This window comes from Saccopteryx leptura, chromosome X (genome assembly GCF_036850995.1).
Source record: "Saccopteryx leptura isolate mSacLep1 chromosome X, mSacLep1_pri_phased_curated, whole genome shotgun sequence".
Lineage (NCBI taxonomy): Eukaryota > Metazoa > Chordata > Mammalia > Chiroptera > Emballonuridae > Saccopteryx > Saccopteryx leptura.
Window position 1 is genome coordinate 73038865 of NC_089516.1, and position 18206 is coordinate 73057070.

General features: G+C 39.8%; 1 protein-coding gene across 1 annotated transcript in view; it reads right to left on the reverse strand.

Moving 5' to 3' along the window:
* LOC136385574 (fibronectin type III domain containing protein 3C1-like) overlaps positions 1-18206 on the reverse strand; it is an 87063-nt gene that overhangs the window by 53116 nt on the left and 15741 nt on the right. The window contains exons 3-7 of the mRNA XM_066356639.1: positions 14439-14555; positions 12404-12526; positions 12013-12088; positions 8796-8872; positions 7349-7607 (exon numbers count right to left, since the gene is read on the reverse strand). Of these exons, the coding sequence (XP_066212736.1) occupies positions 7349-7607; positions 8796-8872; positions 12013-12088; positions 12404-12526; positions 14439-14519 (616 nt within the window). The 5' untranslated portion in view covers positions 14520-14555. The remainder of the gene's footprint in view (positions 1-7348; positions 7608-8795; positions 8873-12012; positions 12089-12403; positions 12527-14438; positions 14556-18206) is intronic.

The following is an 18206-nucleotide window of genomic DNA, read 5'->3' on the forward strand; positions in this document are numbered from 1 at the left end:
ATGATACAGAGGATAAACTGATGGTTGCAAATGGGAGGGGGAGAGAGGCTGGGTGAAAATGAACAGATTAAGAAGTAAAAATTGGCAGTTACAAAATAGTCACTGAAATGTTAGGTATGGCTTAGGAAATATAATCAATAATGTAATAACTATCTATGGTGTCTGGTGGGTTCAAAACTTATTGAGGGGATTACTTCATAAGTTGGATAAATGCAAAATCATTATGCTGTACTTCTAAAACTAATATATTGAATGTCAACTGTAATTGAAAACTAAAAAACATTAAAAATAAATGAAATAATAAAATAAAAACATGCTAAAACAAAAAAACCCCACATATTTTTGATTACACAATATTAGTTTATAGACTTATTCAGGAAAAATATATATCACAAATCACAAGCTATATAAAGTACAAAATATTTAAATAGAAGAAGGAGCCCTGGCTGGTTGGGCTCAGTGGTAGAGCGTCAGCCTGGCGTGTAGAGGTCCGGGTTCAATTCCTGGCCAGGGCACACAAGAGAAGCGCCCATTTGTTTCTCCACCCCTCCTCCTCTCCTTCCTCTCTGTCTCTCTCTTCCCCTCCCGCAGCCTAGGCTCCACTGGAGCAAAGATGGCCCAGGTGCTGGGGATGGCTCCTTGGCCTCTGCCCCAGGCGCTAGAGTGGCTCTTGTCGCGGCAGAGCAACACCCCGGAGGGGCAGAGCATCGCCCGCTGGTGGGCAGAGCGTTGACCCCTGGTGGGCGTGCCAGGTGGATCCCGGTCGGGCGCATGCAGGAGTCTGTCTGACTGTCTCCCAGTTTCTAGCTTCAGAAATAAATAAATAAATAAATAAATAAATAAAAAAGAAGAAGGAATCCAAGATGGCCACAGAGTAGGAAGATGCTACGACTCCTACTTCCCAGAACCAACGTGGATTACAACTTAAATCTGAGAACACTCATTATGAAAAACAAACTTTGGACTAATCTATAAGAGGATTCTACAGCCAAGGACCACCAAAGAACCCACACTGAGACTGGAAGGAAAGACGGAGACTCGGAAAAGGCTACCCTGCTCCTGGGAGTGATCTGCGCCCGGGAGGGAATTTCGCTACAAGAAGGGCTATCCAGCTAGTTGTAGGTCCTTATCCCCCAAAACAGAATCCCAGCCTAAAGCCCTGGAGCCTGGAAGGGGCTTACGGACTATATTTGGCCAAGAAAAAAGCCTTGACATGATTTGAGAGGAGGCAGGCCTCTCAGACCCAGGCTCTGTATTAAAGGAACTGAATGGAGAGTCTCACTCACAGCCACTTTCCTGGAGCTCCAGGAGGACACCCTAACCCCTGGGCCGAGTCAATCCTCAAATTTAAAGTGAACATTTTTCCTAGGAACAGCATCAACAGCAAAGAAAAGAAAGTGCCCTGTCAACTGGAGGATCCCCTACCCTAGCTAGAACAAAGGCACTGAGAGCCAGGCGCCATGTTAGGGACACAAATAGGGAGTGCAGAGGTCTAAGTGACACCACCCACTGCACTGCTGAGTACTCGTCTGGGGCAGACAATCCAGAGGCAGTGGGGTGTGATTGCGGAATTTCGAATGATCATGCGCAGGCCGGATCACAGTATCAGGAAGCGCTGGTGCCCCTGGGAGAAGTCTGGGCTCACTGGCTCACTAAGCAGGAATGCCCTTTGTTGGGGCAAAGGCCCGAGTGTCAAAGGACGGGGTACGTGCGGGTACGGCTGGGATACAGGCTGGCGTACAAACCTGCCTGAGGTAGGGCGCACTCTCAGCGGTGATGCAAGCTGGCACGCAAACCTTCCTGTGCTGGGGTGCTCCCTCGGTGGTGATCCAAGTGGGTGTGTACAGCTCCTCTGTGGCTACCGAAGTCTGAATCAATGCACAGACCTCTAGAGACAAGGCAGCCCCGGGAGTGGTCTGAGCAGGCATGTGCAGCCCCACCCATGGGGGAGAGGGCAAAGGCAGATGCCCAAGCCCATAAGCAGGGGTGCCCATGGGCACACTGGCTCTCAGGGGCAGCGGATGCTGGGGAGGCCAAGAAAGCAGTGCAAATGGATGCGTGGTCAGGCGCGAGCTTGAACAGGGCAGTGGCGGTCACAGAGGCAGCCTGACGCCAGCAGCACCTGAACCCAAAAGCCTTGGGCAACAACAGCAACAGTGGCCTGGTAGACAGACCACACAATGGGAGCACAGGAGCCACACCCACTGGACCCCTGAGACTACACACTACTGAGTGCTACTGTACCTAAACACTGACTTTTATAGTACTGAGCCCAACAAGTAGCCAGCAATAAGAGGCAACAGAAAGCATATTTTAGGGGAACTTAAACTTTTAAAGAAACTTCTCCCAGGCCAAGAGAAGATAAAAGCAAGCTTAGGAGTACAGCTGATATTTACAATGGCACCTGGACCCAGCAGAGGCAGCCAGTAGATCTGGATAACCTGTAGCTCCCAAAAGGTGGATAAAAACCAGTCATAGGCAGTGACCCCCACTGACTGCACCAGGCCATGGCCAGAGAAGTCCAGGGCAACACAGACAAAATGAGAAGACAGAGAAGTGCAATCCAAGTGATCCAACAAGAGAAACCTCCAGAAAATGAACTGAGATGAAAATAATCAAATTACTGGATGCAGAGTTTAAAATAATGAGTATTAGAATGCTGAAAGATCTTAGAACAGTGGATCAGCACAGTGAGCACATAAATAAAGAGATAATAAGCATCAAAAAGAACACTGAAATAATAAAGAAGAACCAGTCAGAAATGACAAATATAATATCAAAAATGAAGACTACACTAGAAGCAATTACAAGCAGGTTGGATAAACAGAGGATCGAATCAGCAATTTAGAAGACAAGATAAATGAAAATACAAAAGTGGAGCAGCAAAAAGAAAACAGAATTTAAAAAATCTGAGGAAAGTCTAAGAGAGCTGTGTGACAACCTAAAGAGAAACAATATACACATCATAGGAGTTCCTGAAGAAGAAGAGAAAGAACAAGGGATAAAGACCTTGTTCAATCAAATCATACCAGAAAACTTCCCTAAATTGATGCAGGAAAAAGTCACACAAGTTCAAAAAGCACAGAGAATTCTATTAAAGAGAAACCCAAAGAAATCCACACCAAGATATATCATAATTAAAATATCAAAGCTAAGAGATAGAGAAAATATTAAAAGCTGCTAGAGAAAGAAAAGGCTATCACCTATAAAGGAACACCCATAAGGATGACAGTCAACTTCTCAACAGAAACACTTGAGGCCAGAAGGGAATGGCAAGAAATATTCAAAGTAATGCAGAACAAGAGCCTACAACCAAGACTTCTTTATCCAGCAAGGCTATTATTTAAAATTGAAGGAGAAATAAAAAGCTTCCCAGACAAAAAAAAACTCAAGAAATTCATTACAACCAAACCAATGCTGCAAGAAATGCTAAGGGGCATTTCTCTCTTCCATCCCGCAGCCAGGGCTCCATTGGAGCAAAGTTGGCCCGGGTGCTGGGGATGGCTCTGTGGCCTCTGCCTCAGGCACTAGAGTGGCTCTGGATGCAACGGAGCGACGCCCCAGAGGGTCAGAGCATCGCCCCCTGGTGGGCATGCTGGATGGATCCCGGTCAGGCGCATGTGGGAGTCTGTCTGACTGTCTTCCCATTTCCAGCTTTGGAAAAATGAAAAAAAGAAAAAAAAAGAAAAAAAAAAGAGGCTAGAAAAAGCACAAATAAACAACCTAACCCTACATCTAAAACAGCTAGAAAAAGAACAGCAAATAAAGCCCAAAGCTAGTAGAAGGAAGAAAATAATAAAGATTAGAGTAGAAATAAATGACATAGAGACTAAAGAAACAATACAGAGTATCAATGAAACAAGGAGCTGGTTCTCTGAAAGGGTAAACAGATGATGAACCTTTAACCAGACTCACCAAGAAAAAAAGAGAGAGGACTCAAATAAATAAAATTAGAAATGAGAGTGGAGAAATTACAATGGACACAACAGAAATACAAAATATTGTATGAAAATACTATGAAGAACTGTATGCAAAAAATTTAACAACCTAGGTGAAATGGACAAATTCCTTGAAACATATAATCTTCCAAAAATCAATCTGGAAGAATCAGAAAACCAAATCAGACAGATTACAACAAATGAGATCGAAATAGTTATCAAAAAACTCCCAAAAAACGAAAGCCCTGGGCCAGATGGCTTCATTGGTGAATTCTACCAAACATTCAAAGAAGAACTAACTCCTATTCTTCTCAAGCTATTTCAAAAAATTCAAGAGGAAGGAAGACTTCCAAGCTCCTTTTGTGAGTTGAGCATAATTCTGATTCCAAAACCAGGCAAAGACAACACAAAGAAAGAAAATTATAGGCTAATATCCCTGATGAATTTAGATGCTAAAATTCTCAACAAAATGTTAGCAAACTGGACCCAGCAATACATGAAAAAAAATCATGTATCATGAGCAAGTGAGATTTATTCTGGGAAGGCAAGGATGGTGCAATATTCTTAAATCAATCAATGTGATTCATCATATAACCAAAAGGAAGAAGAAAAACCACATGATAATTTCAATAGATGAAGAAAAAGCACTTGATAAAATCCAGCACCCATTTATGTTCAAAACTCTCAGCAAAGTGGGAATACAGGGAACATACCTCAACATGATAAAAGCCATCTATGACAAGCCCACAGCCAACACCATAATTAATGGGCAAAAATTAAAAGCAATCCCCTTAAGATCAGGAATAAGGCAGGGGTGCCCCCTTTCACTACTTTTATTCAACATAGTCCTGGAAGTCCTAGCCACAGCAATTAGACAAGAAGAAATAAAAGGCATCCAAATTGGAAAAGAAGAAGTAAAACTAACATTATTTGCAGATGGTATGATACTGTATATAGAAACCCCTAAAGTCGCAGTCAGAAAACTACTAGACTTGATTAATGAATTCATCAAGGTGGCAGGATATAAAATTAATACACAGAAATCAGAGGCATTTTTATACACCAACAATGAACTCTCAGAAAAAAAATTAAGGAAACAATCCCCTTCACTACTGCAACAACAAAAAAATAAAGTGCCTAGGAGTCAATTTAACTGAGGAGGTTAAGGACTTGTACTTGGAAAATTATAAAACATTGAAAAAATAAATCAAGGGAGATACAAACAAGTGGAAGCTCATGGTTAGGAAGAATAAACATCATTAAAATGTCTATATTACCCAAAGCAATTTATAAATTCAATGCAATACCAATTAAAATACCAATGACAGTTTTCAAAGACATAGAACACGTTTTCCAAAAATTTATATGGAACCAAAAAAGAACACGAATAGCCTCAGCAATCTTTAAAAAGAAGAATAAAGTGGGAGGTATTACACTTCCTGATATCAAGTTATACTACAAGGCCATTGTACTCAAAACAGCTTAGTACTGTGTAAGAACAGGCATATCGATCGATGGAGCAGAACAGAGAACCCAGAAATAAACTCACACCTTTATGGACAATTGATATTTGACAAAGGAGGAAAGAGCATTCAATGGAGTAAAGACAGTCTCTTTAACAAATGGTGTTTGAATAATTGGACAGCTACCTGGGGGAAAAAAAATGAAACTAGACCACCAACTTACACCATTCACAAAAATAAACTCAAAATGGATAAAAGACTTAAATGTAAGTCATGAAACCATAAGCATCTTAGAAGAAAACATAGGCAGTAAGCTCTCCGACATCTCTTGCAGCAATATATTTGCTGATTTATCTCCATGGGAAAGTGAAATAAAAGGCTGGATAAACAAATGGACTATATCAAACTAAAAAGCTTTTGTACAGCTAAAGACAATATGAACAGATTAAAAAGACAAATCACACAATGTGAGAAGATATTTGATAATATGTCTGATAAGGGGTTAATAGCCAAAATTTATAAAGAACTTGTAAAACTCAGCACCAGGAAGACAAACAATCCAATCAACAAATAGGCATAAGAAATGAATAGATACTTCTCCAAAGAGGACATACAGATGGTCAATAGACAGATGCATAAATGTTTAACATCAGTAATCATTAGAGAAATGCAAATTAAAACCACAATGAGATACCACCTCACACCAATCAGAATAGCGCTCATTAACCAAACAACACATGATAAGTGCTGGTGAGGATGTGGAGAAAGGGGAACCCTCCTGCATTGCTGGTGGGAATGCAGACTGGTGCAGTCACTGTGGAAAACAGTATGGAGATTCCTCAAAAACTAAAAATCAAACTGCCTTTTGACCCAGCTATCCCACTTTTAGGAATATATCCCAAGAACACCATATCACTGACTGAAAAAAAAAATGCACACCCATGTTTATGTTAGCTAAGCGAAGATCTGGAAACAGCCCAAGTGTCCGTCAGTGGAGAAGTGGATTAAAAAGCAGTGGTACATATATACAATGGAATACTATGGAGTCATGAAAGAGAAGGAAATATTACCTTTTGCAACAACATGGATGGACCTGGAAACTATTATGTTAAGTGAAATAAGTCAGGCAGAGAAAAAAAATCATATGACCTCACTCATTTGAGAAATCCAAGGAACAATGTGAATTGAGGAACAGAATTAAACCTGAAGGGAAGGGGGAAGGGAGGTGCTGAGAGGGTGCAAGGGAGATGTTGAGGGGAATACGGGGGGGGGGGGGATGCATTCAGGGAGACAGTAGAATCTATGTAAACACAATAAACAAACAAACAAACAAATAAATATTTATATAAAATTCTGTTTATGAACATTTTGCCTAAGACATAAAGCAGCTCTTATTTTCATTAATCCTAATAAACATGCATAAAATGCAATCATTCAGAGAAATGTTACTACCTCTACTTTTATCATTTTTATAATTGCTAAAGCTGTTTTTTTTAATTAAGTGAGAGGCAGGAGGCAGGGAGCAGAGACAGACTCCTACATGTGCCCCAACCAAGATCTACCCAGCAAGCCCCCTACAGGGTGATGCTCTACCTATCTGGGGCCACTGCTCTGTTGCTCAGCAACCGAGTTATTTTAGTGCCTGAGGTGAGGCCATGGAGCCATCCTCAGTACCTGGGGCCAAACTGCTTGAACCATTTGAGCCATAGCTGCAGGAGTGGGGGGGGGGAGGGGAGAGAGAGAGAGAGAGAGAGAGAGAGAAAGGAGAGGGGGAAGGGGTGGAGAAGCAGACGGGTGCTTCTCCTATGTGCGCTGGCTGGGAATTGAACCCAGGACTTCCACATGCCGGGCCGACACTCTACTGCTGAGCCAACTGGCCAGGGCCGCTGAAAGCTTTTAATTTTAACAAATAGAAAATATATCTTGGTTAAGAAAATTAGATACTACCATACTGCTCGTGGTATATAAACGTTGGTGGTAGTGGTGGAGGTGGTGGCGGCAGCTGCTGTGGCACAGGCTCTTGGATGTAAGGTGGTAGAAATTCTCCTTGAGTTGGAGGATACATCAGCTGAGGGGCTTGTTGATACATAGCAATGGATGGTGCAATGAAGTGTGGTATTTGTGGTATAGGAGCAGGTATGGCGATGTTATAGTCAATTGTCTGGGGCACAATGATAATTTTGTGAATTCCATTTTCCTCCACCACCTAAAATGAAATACAGAATCATATCAGAACCAATAAAACTAGCATTTTTCCTAAGTTTTAGATTTAAATCCTTTTCTTTCGAGTTAGAAAACCTAAAGGATCAAAAATCAATAAGCAAGTGAAACTATGTCAAGCAGGAGACAAGGTAATTCTTTCCTCCCCACATGTAGCTTTCAAAAAGGTAATTTTTTTTTTTTAGAAAGTGAGAGAGAGACAGGAAGGAAAAGAGAGGGTGAGAAGTATCAACTTGTAGTTGCTTTCACTTCAGTTGTGCGTTGATTACATCTCATATGTGCCTTGACTGGCTGAGCCAGTGACTCCTGTTCAAGCCATTGACCTTGGGCTTTTTATGCCAGAGACCTCTGAGCTCAAGATGGTGAGCTTTGGGATCCTGTGGATGATTCCCAGGTTCAAGCCGGTGAACCCACGCTGACGAGCCCACATTCAGAACTGTTGACCTCGGGGCTTTGAAACAGTGAAGGCAGTGTTCTGGGTCAATACTTTATTCACTGCACCACCACTGGTCAGGCTCAAAAAGGTAATTTAAAAAAATATTTATATTTATTGACTTGAGAGAGGGAGAGAGAGAGAGAGAGAGAGAGAAAGAGAGATAGATAGATATTTGTTATTCTACTTATTTTTGTAGTCTTTGGTTTATTCTTATGTGTGCCCTGACCGGAGATTGAACCCAAACTTTGGCATATCGGGACAATGCTCTGAACAACTGAGCTACCTGGCCAGGGCCTCAGAAAGGTAGTTTCTGATAATAGATAATATATTGACATGGTTCAAAACCACAAGGTATAAAAATGTACATGGAATGTTTCCCTCTTAACCTTTTTTTGTTCTATGTTTCTCAGTAGATAGCTACTGTTATTAGTTTCTTACGAATCCTTCCAGAATTTATTTTGCTTTTACAAGCAAATCATAATGTGGGTTCTTATTTTCCCTCCTTTTTATTAACAGAGGCAGTATTATCTGTACTATTCTGTACTTTGCTTTTCACACTTAGCAATACAATCTTGAAGGCAATCTAAGGGAGGTTTGGTTAAACATCACTGTGATTGCTTTTTATTAATGATGATAATAAAGTAAATAAATAAATAGAGTCCTATCATATATTAACATAATGAAAATTATTAAACAATGACTTAGTGGTAAGCACCAAGTAAAACCACACTAGTATACCTGAGACATATAGCCAGGGGGAAGATGAATTGGTGGCAAAGTACCACTTGGTGACATCAGAGGTACATCAGCGGGTCCTAAAAGAAAATTATTATTAATGCATTATTTAATAACTTTAAGCCAAGTCCATTTCATTTTGCACAGTGAAAACCAGTTCCAAACTTTAACAGGCAGCCATTTGTAAAGTGTTATGTTGCTTACTTGAAAGGAGAATAGGTAATGATGCAGCTGAATCAATGCAGATTCATCATGACTGACGAAAAATAACCAGGGCATATAATGAGAACTGGGTAAAATCGATATTATAAAAATGTTGGCATATTTTACTGCCAATAGAAATTAACTAGCAGTCATCCAGTATAATTGTACTTTACTTACCTGTTCTTTTTCACCTGAAATATTTATACATTGAGTGATAAGACTTTTACTCTGTACCATAAAATAGCATCAATTCTTCATTGCAGCTTCTTAGTTGTTCATTGATTGCTTCCTCATATGTGCCTTGACTGGGGGGCTACAGCAGACTGAGTGACCCCTTGCTCAAGCTAGCAACCTTGGGCTCAAGCCAGTGACCATGGGGGTCATGTCAATGATCCCATGCTCAACTCTGTGCTCAAGCTAGTGAGCCCGCACTCAGGTCGGTGACCTCAGGGTTTCTGGGTCCTCAGCTGACGCTCTATCCACTGTGCCACTGCCTGGTCAGGCTAAAATATATTTCTTATAGTAATCTTACATAATAAAACAAATCAATTTTCATTTTAAGGCTTTTTCACCAATAATACATATTAAAGTGAAACAGTTTAGAACCCCAATGCCATTAATACAGTACCTAGCATTTATTCTAGTACTCTTACACCTTAAACATACAATTGCATAGGAAATAAAAATCCAACACAGGATGGAGACACATATCATAATTCTTTTGTTTATCTGAAATTATTATAGTTAGTGCTTAGTTCTAAAAATATATGGGCTTTCAAGTCTAGAATGCTAATTTACTTTTATTAATCGGGAAAATAATAAATATGAGTCCATGATAAACTTTATATTGTAATCACATGGAATCTATCACTAAATGATAAGTTTAATTAAATTTATTGGGTGACATTGGTTAATAAGATTATATAGTTTCCATGTTTACAATTCTATGATACATTATCTGTATATATTGCATTTTGTGCCTACCACCCAAAGTCAAAAATTCTTTTGTCACCATATATTTGACCCCCTTTACCCTTTACTACCCTCAAAACCTCAAATAGCCAAAGCAATCCTGAAGAAATAAAAAAGAACAAAGTTGGAGGTATCACATTCTCTGACTTAAAATTATGCTACAAAGTGACAATAATCAAAAGAGCATGGCATTGACAGAAAAACAGACACACAGACCAATGGAATAGAATTGAGAGCCCAGAAATAAACTCACATCTATTGGGTAAATTATAATATTTTAAGGCATTTTGAGACATAGCTCAAAATCCTTTTAGGATACAAAATAATTGGCATAAAACAAAAACAATTGTCTCACTTGGAAATAATTAATAGTAAATCTTATATAAAATTAATATTGTTAATTTTATATTACTACTAAATTATATATGTTATGCATTTGCTATATATACATGTATGTACAAATATATGGATAAAATTATATATATATAAATAATTTCTCCCTTCTTATACATTGTTCTATCTTAAATGTCTACTACAGTGTAAAATACTACAAATATTGATCGAATTATGACCTATGCAACTTACAACCATTCAACTTTACGACCACAATTGCTAGCCATGATTGCTCCGTGTCTGGCAGCGCAAGCATTACCCAGCTGGGCATACAACAGTGCAGACCAGCTTCCGGTGGCACTACCATCTCCACGTGCACCATTTCAACTGTTATCCCAGACTCGGTACACCAATTTGTGTTTTGTGTCTTGGATATTTTTCATCAAACCCCTCCCAAGATATCTACCAAGAGGAAATTGTCTTTGCAAATATTAAACCAGTTGTACTGGTAATGCAGTGTTTTACTTAAACCTGACAAATGTAAAAATAAGAAACAAAATGGTGTAGAGATGATACAAATGGCATAAAATGAACAAAGAAAATTATGATATATAACAATGAAAGAAAATTGATAAAATATGACTTAAAGATTTTTATAACATCATTTCACAGTACTGTACATATCACCTACTTAACTTACAACCAAATTGTGTTATGACTGGTCTGTCAAAACCAATCGTGGTGGTAAGTCGAGCACTAGCTGTAAAGAAGTACTTTTTGAATGAATAAGCCATCTGAAGGCCTCAGAAGTCATCTCTCATAGAACACTCTGAAACTATCAGTGGCTGTTACTATCTGGGTTTTTTCAAATGAAATTCTTGAGTTAGTTCTTCAATTTTTAAAAATACCTTACAAGGAGGCCTGACCTGTGCTGGCGCAGTGGATAAAGCGTCAACCTGGAATGCTGAGGGTCGCCGGTTCAAAACCCTGGGCTTGCCTGGTCAAGGCACATATGGGAGTTGATGCTTCCTGCTCCCCCCCTTCTCTCTCTCTCTCCTCTAAAATGAATAAATAAAATCTTTAAAAAATACCTTACAAGGAGATGACTAATAAGACCACCAAGTTGAGTTCTGGTTGTTCTATTGATACAATCTTTCTATGAGGAATGTATAAATTTATTTATTTATTTATTTATTTATTTATTTATTTATTTATTTATTTATTTATTTACAGAGACAGAGAGAGAGAGTCAGAGAGAGGGACAGACAGGGACAGACAGACAGGAACGAAGAGAGACGAGAAGCATCGATCATTAGTTTTTCATTGCGCGTTGCAACACCTTAGCTGTTCATTGATTGCTCTCTCATATGTGCCCTGACCGCAGGCCTTCAGCAGACTGAACAACCCCCCATTGGAGCCAGCGACCTTGGGTTCAAGCTGGTGGGCTTTTGCTCAAACCAGATGAGCCCACGCTCAAGTTGGCAACCTCAGGGTCTCGAACCTGGGTCCTCTGCATCCCAGGTCCAACGCTCTAACCACTGCGCCACTGCCTGGTCAGGCCAAGGAAAGTATAAATTTAAGAGCATTCCATCTGGCTCAAACAAGAAAGAATATTAGTGAAATGGATTATTAGTAAAGTAATATTACACTAATATTTGAATTCACTCTATTTGTTATCAAACAGCACATATTTAATTATACTTTCACTGACCTTGAATATTCTGAATGTTCCCATCATCAGACTTGATGGTGAGAGTCTCCCCAGCATTAACTTGCACCAACACAATCTGGAAAGAAATCATTCTTTGATGTATACTTTTCTGTTATTTAATTTATAAAATATTTATTTTTCTTTTGATAAATATTCAGACTCAGTAATTATTGAGAACTTTAAATGCTCATGGAGAAGACTACAATTGGGTTAATGGGCCCATAGGAGAAATTCAAAGTAAGAACAGGTCTTCCCCACCCATGTAAAATTTATGTAGTAAGTTCATAAAAAATGGGTACATTGAGATGGAAAGACCAAGTCCCCTCCCCAAAATAAACCCTGCAAAATATGAAAAGAAGAGAAAACATCTTCAGATAAAATTCATACATACTTGTTGTATCCAGTATTGAGGACAATGATTCCATCTGGTGTATCTTTTGGGATGAGTCATTATTTGTGAACAATTAGTTGTATACTGTGTTCCATTAGGGGTGTTCAGATGATAACTTCCCATCTAGTAAAAAAAAGTAATTTTAATTTAAATAAGGTCATTAAAAAAATCTCAGTGCCCTTTGACATGATGGAAAAAATATATAAGCAGGAAGTAATATTTTCTCATTTTTAAACTCCAAAGAAAAGTTAAGTGATCTTTTTACATACATATGTAAATAAGACTTCTCCCCCCCGCCCCAAGTGAGAAGCAGGGTCTGGAGAGGCAGAGAGACAGACTCCCGCATATGCCAGACTGGGATCCACAGGACATGCCCACCAGGGGGTGATGCTCGGTCCCTCTGGGTTGTTGCTTTGCTGCAATTGGACCCATTCTAGCACCTGAGGTGGAGGCCATGAAGCCATCCTCAAGCACCCAGGCCAACTTTGCTCCAGTGAAGCCTTGGTTGCAGGATGGGAAGAAAGAGATAGAGAAAAAGGAGAGGAGGAAGGGTGAAGAAGCAGATGGGCGCCTCTCCTGTGTGCCTGGCTGGGTATTGAACCTGGGAATTGAACCCGGGACTTCCACATGGCAGGCTGATGCTCTACCGCTGAGCCAACCAGCCAAGGACAATAAGACTTCTTGAATAGGTTATTTTAAATGAGTAAATGCTAAATCTAAACTATACCCTCTTTTTCTTTCTGGATACCAATCCTATAGGTAGAAGTCATTGTTGCTTAAAACCATACTTTTAAATATTGGACAGTTGAACTCGCAGCTATGAGTATAAGGAAACTTTAGTATGCATTGAAGTTATATTTTTAAACCATTCATTAGAAGAAACTGTGGATAGTATAAACTTTAAGACACGACACTGGCCCTGGCCGGTTGGCTCAGCGGTAGAGCGTCGGCCTGGCGTGCGGGGGACCCGGTTTGATTCCCGGCCAGGGCACATAGGAGAAGCTCCCATTTGCTTCTCCACCCCCCCTCCTTCCTCTCTGTCTCTCTCTTTCCCCTCCTGCAGCCGAGGCTCCATTGGAGCAAAGATGGCCCGGGCGCTGGGGATGGCTCCTTGGCCTCTGCCCCAGGAGCTAGAGTGGCTCTGGTCGCAGCAGAGCGACGCCCCGGAGGGGCAGAGCATCGCCCCCTGGTGGGCAGAGCGTGCCCCTGGTGGGCATGCCGGGTGGATCCCGGTCGGGCGCATGCGGGAGTCTGTCTGACTGTCTCTCCCCGTTTCCAGCTTCAGCGGGGGGGGGGGGGGGGGGGGGGGGGGGGGGGGGGGGGAAGACACGACACTAAGGCTTTTAAGCCAATCAAAGGAGGCTGAAAAAGCAGCTAAATCAACACAAAAAAACCTTAGGCCAGGTTTTACGTGGCCTAAGCTAGAGTGTTAAATATCTCTCAAACAATTTTAAAAGGATTATAAGAAACATAAATCAATGTTGGTGAAAAAACTAAAACCTTCCAACTAAGTGACCAATCATAAAATGTCACATACTTTTTCAGAGAAAAGCTAATACTAAATTTAAGAAGGAAAAAAAGGCCCTGGCCGGTTGGCTCAGCGGTAGAGCGTCGGCCTGGCATGCGGGGGGACCCGGGTTCGATTCCCGGCCAGGGCACACAGGAGAGGCGCCCATTTGCTTCTCCACCCCCCCTCCTTCCTATCTGTCTTTCTCTTCCCCTCCCGCAGCCAAGGCTCCATTGGAGCAAAGATGGCCCGGGCGCTGGGGATGGCTCCTTGGCCTCTGCCCCAGGTGCTAGAGTGGCTCTGGTCGAGACAGAGTGACGTCCCGGAGGGGCAGAGCATCGCCCCCTGGTGGGCAGAGCCTCGCCCCTGGTGGGCGTGCCGGGTGGATCCCGGTCGGGCGCATGCGGGAGTCTCTCTGACTGTCTCTCTCCGTTTCCAGCTTCAGAAAAATACAAAAAAAAAAAAAAAAAAAAAAAAGAAGGAAAAAAAAAGACCAGTTATGATGAACAAAAGTAAAGCTATTCTTACCTGATACATGGGATTGCCATTGATAACTGGAGCTAAAGGAGGTCTTCCAGTAAGAGTAAATGCAAGCCCATATTCCGTCATATTTAAAAATATTGGCTTTCACAACAAGTGATGTTTCTAAGAAGAAAGTCAAATCTTAGATTAATCCAATGAAGTCAAAGTAGTGACAAAACCTGATGTATTACTCCTAAGAAAAACCATCTTAAGTAATATTTCTCTTTAGAAATGTTCAATTATTTTTTTATTTAATTGTGTTTACATAGATTCTAGGGTCACCCCCTCTCCCCTATTCCCCTCAACACTCCCCTAGCCCCTTTCTCCAGCACCCTCCCCCCTTCCCTTCAGGTTTATCCCATCCTATCATCCCTTTCCCTCTGTCCTCTTTTCCTCTCACTCATTTGAGGAATCCAAGGAATAATGAGAACTGAGGAACAGAATTGAGATAGAGGAGGGATCAAAGGGACCAGAGGAACAGAAGAACACAGAAATGTTCAATTAACTGAAAATTTTCATGGCAACAGTTCAATAATAATTGTTGACTGTCATAAATAAAAGAATATAAAATTTGGAGTCAACAGTTTTGACTTGTTCACTATTCATGAAGACAAATAAAGATAGCTCCATTTCACAGTGTAAAAATGGTTTAGTTAAAAAAATGGTTTAAACACATCATTGATTATTTGATCCACTCAGATCAAGTTCAATTAATTTCCAATCTATGATGTTACCTTGTTTAGAAGGCTGTAAGAATTAACTAGATACCTTTAAAAATTATAGGAACATAGGTATTTACCTTAACCCTTTCAGGTACTAAAACTAAATATTTTAAACATTGAACCCAAAGCTTCAAATCCAAACTCTTAAACTTAAAATACTTTCTAGGTTCATTTATTTATTTTATTTATTTATTCATTTTTAGAGAGGAGAGAGGGCGAGAGAGAGACAGAGAGAGAGGAGAGAGACACAGAGAGAGAGAAGGGGGGAGGAGCTGGAAGCATCAACTCCCATATGTGCCTTGACCAGGCAAGCCCAGGGTTTTGAACCGGCGACCTCAGCATTTCCAGATCAATGCTTTAGCCACTGCGCCACCACAGGTCAGGCAATACTTTCTAGGTTCAAATACTTCATGTGTAGATAGTGTAATAGTCCAGATATTTGATTCCATAAATACTTACACAAAAGTCAGAATGGAAAATATGTTTGTTTGTTTTTAAGATGGAGGAAAGGATACTTAAAAAGGAGCTTCAGGCCTGACCTGTGGTGGCGCAGTGGATAAAACGTCGACCTGGAAATGCTGAGGTCGCTGTTTCGAAACCCTGGGCTTGCCTGGTCAAGGCACATATGGGAGTTGATGCTTCCAGCTCCTCCCCCCTTCTCTCTCTCTGTCTCTCCTCTCTCTCTCTCCTTCTGTCTCTCCTTCTCCTCTCTAAAATGAATAAAAAAAATTTTTTTTTTTAAAAAGGAACTTCAAAAAAAAAAAAAAAAAAAAAAAAGGAACTTCAGGGAGGTAGGTAAGCCCTCCAAATTCAGTGTACAGCTATGGTTCCACATCTCCTTGGTAATGCTGATGCAGAGGAATGTTCATATGTCAAAATTCTAGTCACCAATTACCTCATTTCTTTACCAAGTTTTGGATGCAGTCTGAAGAGACTTTTTACTTGTGAATATAACTTTTCATAAGTGAAAGACTTAATACTTTTGAAAAGAAAACTGTTGAGAGCTATAAAGAAGTATGGAGTGTGTTTAGCAGGAAAATACATATGTTGTCTTAAGGTAGGGATATAGGAAATAGCTGAAAATGTAATGTTTTTAAATATCTGCTCAACAGTGAAAAGTGCTTTGGCTAAGTTATTAAATTTCTCTTTTATCACCACAAAATTTGTTTATTCATTGCAAAAGTCATTGCTGTATAGCTCATTCTAACAACTGGATTGATCAAGATTTAAAACAACCTGCAATGACATTTGAAAAGTAGAGACTTGATCCCTTGGTTAATTTTCATCAAAACTGCCAATAATTGGTGCACATAGTATGACAAATTATTAAGTTACTGCCTCACCTCTTTATCTTTTCTTTTTCTTTCTTTTCCTTTTTTTTTGGTGGTGGATAATTTAGTTTATTAATTGGACTTTGCCGAATGTTCTGTACATTTCTGTATGAATTAAATGCTGACAAAGAATTGACAAAAATTCACAATGATTTAAAACGGATGGATTTGCCAGATAAAGATCTAATTTTTTTAAAAAGTGATAAAATTACTGCATGCAAATGATGACTTACACCTCCAATTTTTAAAGCATCCAATATAAAAATTGGTGTCACCTTTCCTTTAAATTTTCTAACTTTGTTGTTCATCCTGTATCTTTTCTATAACTGTACACCAACTTAGACCTAGAATTAATTTAATCATTCATTCAATCATGGGTGATAGTCATACATCAGCACTTCAGTAGACAGCTTGAGGTAGATAACTCCCTTAAGTAAAAATTGAGAAGGGTGTTTTAATTGTTTTGAAGGATGTTAGATTTCATTGGTATTAGATTCTCTAAAATATAAATGTTAAAAAAAATTCCTATCTATTGTCTGACCTGTGGTGGCACAGTAGATAAAGCATTGACCTGGAATGCTGAGGTTGCCAGTTAGAAACTCTGGGCTTGCCTGGTCAAAACACATATAAGAAGCAGCTATGAGTTGATATTTCTGGCTCCTCCCCCCTTCTCTCTGCATCCCCTATCCCTAAAATCAATAAATAAGATGTTTTTTTAAAAATTCTTATCTGTTAACAATCAATGTTATGGACAATTAAGTGCCCCATATAGAGACATTTTACTATTTCAATTTTGCAGTTTAAATGGTTCCTATTAAAAATTACCTCTACTATATAAGGACTCAAATTTCCTTTTAGCACTTGGAAAACTTCTTGTTCTTGCCCCTTATATTTTGGCCATCACTTCTATTATTTTAAAGTTAAATGTTAAATTTATGTTTAGATCTTTAATTTCTATTAATGATACGACCAATTATTTATATAAGAAAACAGCAACTTAAGAGTAAGAATAGCATCACAATTACAATTACTTTTTCACAAAGATACATTTATCCTTTTCAGTATATGCAAAAAGTTGAATAATCAAAATGCAGAAACTATGGAACTTAGTAACGTGTATAGAGATACTGGTATAATTACAAGAAAAAGTAGAGTAAAGGCAGCATATAATTTTCTTATTTAGAAACTAATTTAATATCTTTAAGTACAGCTTTCATTAATTACATTAATGATAAATAACTACATAATGAAAGTCAAATTTTATTTATTTTACTTGAATTATTAGTGTGATAATTGGTTAATAAAGTTATATAGATTTTGGCCCTGGTTGGTTAGCTCAGCAGTAGAGCATTGGCCCAGCTTATGGAGGTCCTGGGTTCGATTCCCAGCCAGGGCACACAGAAGAAGCACCCATCTGTTTCTCCACCGTTCCTCCTGTCCTTTCTCTCTGGCTCTCTCTTTCCCTCCTGCAGCCAAGGCTCCATTGGAGCAAAGTTTGCCGAGGCATTGAGGATGGCTCCATGTCCTCTGCCTCAGGCACTAGAATGCCTCAGTGGGGTAACGCCTCAGATGGGCAGAGCATCACCCCCTGGTGGGCATGCCCTATAGATCCTGGTCTAGCACATGCGGGAGTCTGACTGCCTTCCCCTGCTTCTCACTTTGGAAAAATACAAAAAGGAACGAAAAATTATATAGATTTTAAGGAGACAATTTTTTTAAAT